At 52.8% G+C, this 6000-nt stretch overlaps 1 protein-coding gene across 1 annotated transcript in view; it reads left to right on the top strand.

Moving 5' to 3' along the window:
* Positions 1-3200: 3200 nt before the first annotated feature.
* Positions 3201-6000, top strand: part of PTPRG (protein tyrosine phosphatase receptor type G) — a gene marked incomplete at its 3' end in the record, with an annotated part of 399742 nt that continues 396942 nt past the window's right edge. Inside the window, exon 1 of the mRNA XM_080350803.1 lies at positions 3201-3922. Within this exon, the coding sequence (XP_080206929.1) occupies positions 3838-3922 (85 nt within the window). The 5' untranslated portion in view covers positions 3201-3837. The remainder of the gene's footprint in view (positions 3923-6000) is intronic.

Raw genomic sequence — 6000 nt, 5'->3', positions numbered from 1 at the left:
CATGTCTGATCAAATAAATTAAGAGACTTTCATTTCTTTCCCAGGAGTGAGGCCCATATGTTGATGAAGGCAGCATAAAAATACTACCTGTTCAAACAGGAGGAAAAAAAAAAAGGTAGAAGTTATCTTTATTCACTGTTCCATGCAAACCAGAGATGCTAATCCTATTCCTTTCCCCTTGACAGCGCCCACTGTGTTTAACAGTACATGTTGCAAGATTTGCAGAACACCCATCAATCTGATTTTACTGCACTGTATTCTAATGTCCATTTACAATCTCTTCATACAGCAGCAGTTATTTTAACCACACCACAGGACTTCAGTCACTGGGAAAGAAGCAGCTGTCCTATCTAACGCACACGCTCTCCGGGCACACGGCACCAGTCCGGCAGAGCAGCATGCTGCTAATGCAGTTTTCTCTGTTTGGATAGTTAAAGATACAACTCCAGGCCAATTTGTACCTGTGTATTGTTGATAGACAGTGTGCCGCAGGCACAGAGATACTGCAGGAAATGGATTCTCATTTAACCGTGTTTAATTTTGTTGTCTGGATCTCCATCATGCGTCTTTCCATTTCCCTGCCCACCCAAATCGCTAATGTGAAATACAGCTACTTCCGCCGCTGCAGCTCCTAAACCGATGTGTGATGATGCAATGATTGATTTGTCACTCCAGGAAAAGTGGGTCATGGTACACGCTGTACCACAGCACGCTGAACCAAGCCGTCCGTGCCGACATTGGGGTTTTACAGATTTGTTTTTAGAACTTCAGACCTGAGGCGACTACTGTGAATATCCAGCCTGAACACTTCTGGTTTGTGATGGGAGCACTGTCATTCGAAAGTCTTCCTTAGCAGCTTATAGGGATCTGAAGTCACTATTCTGCTTATGTATTTTACATCTTACTTGCATGTTTGCTCCGAGGATGGAAAATATAGAATTCCTCCAATTTCAAGGTATGGGGGCAGTTTCAGATTTGTAATTTTCCAGGATAGGAAACCCTAAGCTAATGTAAAATATATTTAAAATATACAATGATGTAATTAACAGCTTTTTCAAATAATTTTGAATCAGTGAGAAAAATACTCATGTAAACTGCTCTTTGAAAAAAAAAATCCATTACTTTTATTCTTCTTTTGTGAGATTGCAACAGTGTTTCATAAATTTTCTCATGTAATGAGACCTGTTGAAACTCACTTTAAAATTGCCTCTTACAATACCAGCGAGCATCATTTCAAGAAGTGTCTCAGTACTGGAGGAGAACTTGCCCACCTATCTGTTGCATTCGATCAGTAAAGTAAGGGATTGATTGCTGAAAGGGGAATATTTTGCAGGTTTTTCTGGCGCAGCCCAGTAAGTAACTGAGCACAGATGTCACTGCAGAATCCAAAAGGTCAAGGCAGGTGGGGATTTATTTTTCTGGTTTTCATAGGAACAGAAAATTCAGGGAAATTTAGCTCTTAAATTTTTATCTTTGTTTTTATGAGAGTTGAAACCAACCTCCAAACCCCACCTTGTTTTGGGAAATGATTTAATGAACAATAAGTTGGATAAGAACTTTCGTCAGGGCCTATAAATTTTTTGCTTTGATTTAGATAAATCCTTCTGCAAGTGCCTCTCCCGCTCTTTGCACAGCCCAAAGGGTGGTGCCCTGGAGGGCAGAGAACATCTAATCAGGCCCTTCAATCCTCACACTGGTAAAATCCCTATTGGGATAAACAGTTTGCCTAGTTAGGACTGCACTTATAACTTAAACTGTAATTTTTGGCAGGCACAACCTGGGATGTGGAAAGTCAAAGGAAAGCCTATGAAAATGCAATGCCTCCCAATTAGGGAGCCTTTGTCTGCAGGGTGATCTACTCATTTGGTGCCCTGTGCTGCATGGGGTAAACCCGGATGAACGCAAAGCCACAGCCTCCTCCAGAAAAGTCAGAGCACAGCAGTGGTGAGTACCCAAGCCCTGAGGGCTCTGGTGATCCCACAGTTGAGGCAGCAGGAGAGAAAATCACTGCCATTCCACTGAATAAATATGACGACTTCTGAATTTTCCTGCTCTGTTCCTCCTCCTCCTCCTGCTGCCCATCCCTCCTCTGGAAACACCACAGATGTGGAAGGTTCACAGGTAAGCAAAGAGGAGATGGTCACAGCAAATGACAGAACCAGAGCTGAGCACAGCACGCGCTGATAAACCCCTGCCAAATGCTTTCCGTTCTGAAACAGAATCCCCATAATGGAAATAATTACCAAAGTAACAGACAAAAACTACTTCTGAATGAAATTTAAGCTTCAGCAGACCACAGCACTGGCAGGAAATACCAAGTATAAGCAACTGTCCCTTCATCCTGAATTCACACCATTTTCTGTTTCTGTTTCCTGTGCAAAGTTATCAATCACTCAGGAACTGCTGTCGGGGGGTGGGGGGGCTGTGGGTCCAGATTTGGATGCAGAGTGCCTTGGGACAGGCTCCACCTGACTCTGCAAAAATAACAGACAACTATCTCACTTTGAGGGGGCTCTCTGGAAATACGTAGTTATGATGCACAATACTGGGAGAAAAGCCAGCAGTTTTGTGGGGGACCTCTGGCAACACCCAGAATGATACATATTACTGGGGAAGAAAAAAGCTGTGTGATTTTGGAGGAGGTAGAGGGGGTCTCTTGCAACACCCGGTGTAGTATTGGGGGTAAAAGAGCTGCATGTTTTTTGGAGGACCTCTGGCAGCATCCAAAATGATGCATAGTAGTGGAGGAGAAAAAATGCTGTATGATTTCGGTGGGAATTTCTGTCAATTTCTGTGGGAATTTCTGTCACAGCCTTAAACAAACAAGCGGTAGGATTTTGTGGGGGAACCTCTGGCAATACGAGGTGTGATCCACAGTATTGAAGGGGACGGAGGAGAACTATAGGATTTCGGGGGGCAGACGGACACCTCTGGCAATACACAGAATGATACACACAACTGGGGGGGGGCATGGAGAACACGGACACCCAACACCAAGCCCCGTCCCCCCGCAGCATGCACCGAGGGCGGCGTAATGGCACAAGTAACTTCACAAAGAGACCGCTTGGCTAAGAGCTAAAAATCCCAAATTCCAAACGGCGAATTTCCTCGGCTCAGTGACACGTTTATCCCCCAAACCCGGCACTGTAACCCCCCCATTCCGCAGGCAAAGGGGCGGACGCGGAGAGTGAGCGGGGCAGCGCTCCGGTGCGTGCACGCGAGCGAACGCGCGCCCCCGCCCCCGCGCCGCGGCCGCTTTAAGGGCGGCGGGGACGCGCCGCCGGGGCTCCCGGCGCGCCGCCGCCTCTCCTCCTCTCCTCCTCTCCTCGCCGCCGCGCCGCGCTCCCTCTCCCTCGCCCCGCTTTAAAGTCTCCGCCAGGATCCGGGCTCGCCCGCCACTTCCTGTACGGCAGGATGGAGCGCGCCGGGGCCCCGGCTGACCGCCGCCCGCCCGCCCGTGCGCGGAGGCGGCTCTGAGCGCCCCGTCCGCGGCATGCCGCGCGCCCCGCCGCCGCTGCCCGCCTGAGCCGCGCAGCTCCGCGCCCCGCCGCGCTGTGCCGCGCTGTGCCGCGCTGTGCCGCGCGGGGGTCCCCGCGCCCCGCCGGCGCGTGTCTCTTTCACCCCCCCCCAGCCCCACGGTTCTGGGGTTATTTTCCCCGTTGAGGAGGCGAGCGGGAGCCCCCCGCTTTCTCCCGCAGGAAGAGGGGTGCGGGGAGAAACTTATTTTCAACAAGTTTGGGGTTTTTATTTTCTTTTTTTCTTTTTTATTTTTTGTTTCCATCCCCCTGCGTGTTGATTATTTTAGCCCCTCTCCCCTTTCGATGTGCGGCTTTGGACATGCGGAGGCTACTGCAACCGTGTTGGTGGATCTTTTTCTTGAAAATCACCAGCTCCGTGCTCCATGATGTGGTGTGCTTCCCCGGTAAGTGAGCGCGGCGCTTGTCGGGGGGGGTCCCGGTGCCTCCGCCACGCGTGTCCGCGATCCCCCGGAGGGTGCCAGCCGGGCACCCCGTGAGTGCGGAGGATGCACTCGGGAGCGCGGGGGCCCCTTTGCACGGGTGGCCCCAACGTTGGGTGTCCCCCGGCTTCCCAGCACTCTCCTGGCTGCGGGCAGAGCTGCCCGCGAGTGGGGCCGTCCGCAGTGCATAAGCTCGGCTCCGCGCTCCCGGTGCTGTGTCCCCTCTCTCCGGTGCATTGCAGCCCCCGACGGCGTGGGGCGGGCGGAGAAGGGGGTCCTTGTGCGCGGCCCTTCCTTCGCGGGGCTGCCTGGGGGCTCCCGTTGTGCTGCGGGACTGCCGCCCGCCGCCCCGAAGGCAGCGTGACTCCGGCTCCGATCCCTTGTTGTAGCCCCCTGTCCCTTGCCAAAAACTTAAGTTGTGCGCGGGTCCCTGCGCTCCACACCCCACTCGTGTCCGCGGTGGGTGTCTCGCCGTGCCGGCGCGCTGACCTTGGCAGGGCAGGGGGGCGCGGGGCTGCGCTCCCGCTCCGCACCCGCGTCTGGCTCTGTGCAACCACCGCCCCCTCACCCTGTGGGAAAGGGGTTATGCGGGCGAGGGGTACCCAGCGCCCACCGTGCTTTCCACCCCCCCCTCGCACCCCATGGCTTGTACATCGCTCTTCGCCCCCCACCGAAACGCAGGGCCAGTGTATAATGGGGCCGGGCGGTCTCTCGCCCCGCAGTGGGACCCGTGTGTCCCCCCCCAGCCCCGGCAGCGCCCCCGGCCCGGGGGAACTCGCAGCGCCCGCGCGGGGCTCCTGCTCCCGCCTCCCCCGCAGTGCCCCGGACCGGCCGCCAGGGGCGCTCTCGCGCCGCCAGCGCCCCCGCGGGGCCGCGCACGGGCCCCGCCTGCCCCAGCCCCCGGGAGCGGCCCCGGGGGGTGGCTGTGCCGTGACCCCCCCACCAGGTCTGCGGATCTTCCCGCGAGCCCCCTGGCAGCCCCGCGCGCCTCCAGAGTGCTTTATTTGTTCATTCATTCACTTTTTTCTTGGGCTTCCCCCCCTGCTGGCAGCGGTGGGCGGGGGGGTCACACGGTGGGGGTGAGTGAGGGGCCCAGGGCAGAGCGACCCCCCTCGTCCCGCTGCTTCTCCCGACCTGCTGTTGCTGCAGCCCGGGTCGCTGGCTGCATCCAGGTGTGCAAGTGTGAAAAGAAAGCAGCAAATTCTAGAAGCCTTACAGAACTTCCACTTCTGTTTATTTTTTTGTTTATTTTTTCTCTATTTTTTCTGAAAATACAGGTTTTTTTATTAACCCCAAACAGGGAGATAAGCAGATAGATCCATTATATCCCAGTCCTTCCAGCAGCTTCTCACATAGTAAAATTATTTGAAGCAAAAAGAAAATAAGTTGGAGAGGGGGTTAATACCTCTGCAGCTCTTGAAGAAACATTTATCTTCTTTGTATTGATTTCTTCTCAATTTCAGCCCTCAGAGTGAAGCCTTTCTCTCTGGTTCTGATATATATTGTACAGTAATTACATCTAGAAGGCAGGCTCCAGGAACGCTTCAGGAAAACAAGCTATGATGTAGGTTTAATATGACAGTATTGTACGACTTGCTGATTTAGATCAGTGGTGTTTGAACCAGATAATATTTGCATTGTGGTTTGAATATAAAGACGAGTGCAAGCAGAGAGTAGTAGATCTATGGACATTTGCTGTGTGTAGGTAAACTCTTCAATATGTAAAACAGCTGTGTAATACTTGGGAATGTTTCAGGACTGTTCATTGCTCAAGATTTGCTTGGAAAGCAAGCTATTTTCCAGCAGGGCTTTTATGCATTTAGTTTTCGTACAGACCTCCCATGTTAGACCTCAGTGACTTGCTTACTCTTTTATGCCGTCTTCTGAAAAGCAGTAATATATGGTGTGCGTGCGTGCACAGGGGTGGTAAGTGAAAGATCCTGATAAGCAGGGACTCCAGACTCTGATCCGGTACATCAGAGATGCCCGAGGCAGAAAAGCTGCAGGGAGGATCTGGGTGGACTAGAACAGGACATCGGTGC

This window comes from Nesoenas mayeri (genome assembly GCF_963082525.1).
Source record: "Nesoenas mayeri genome assembly, chromosome: 10".
NCBI lineage: Eukaryota > Metazoa > Chordata > Aves > Columbiformes > Columbidae > Nesoenas > Nesoenas mayeri.
The sequence above is the reverse complement of the archived record's forward strand: the minus strand, read 5'-3'. Positions and strand labels throughout refer to the sequence as shown.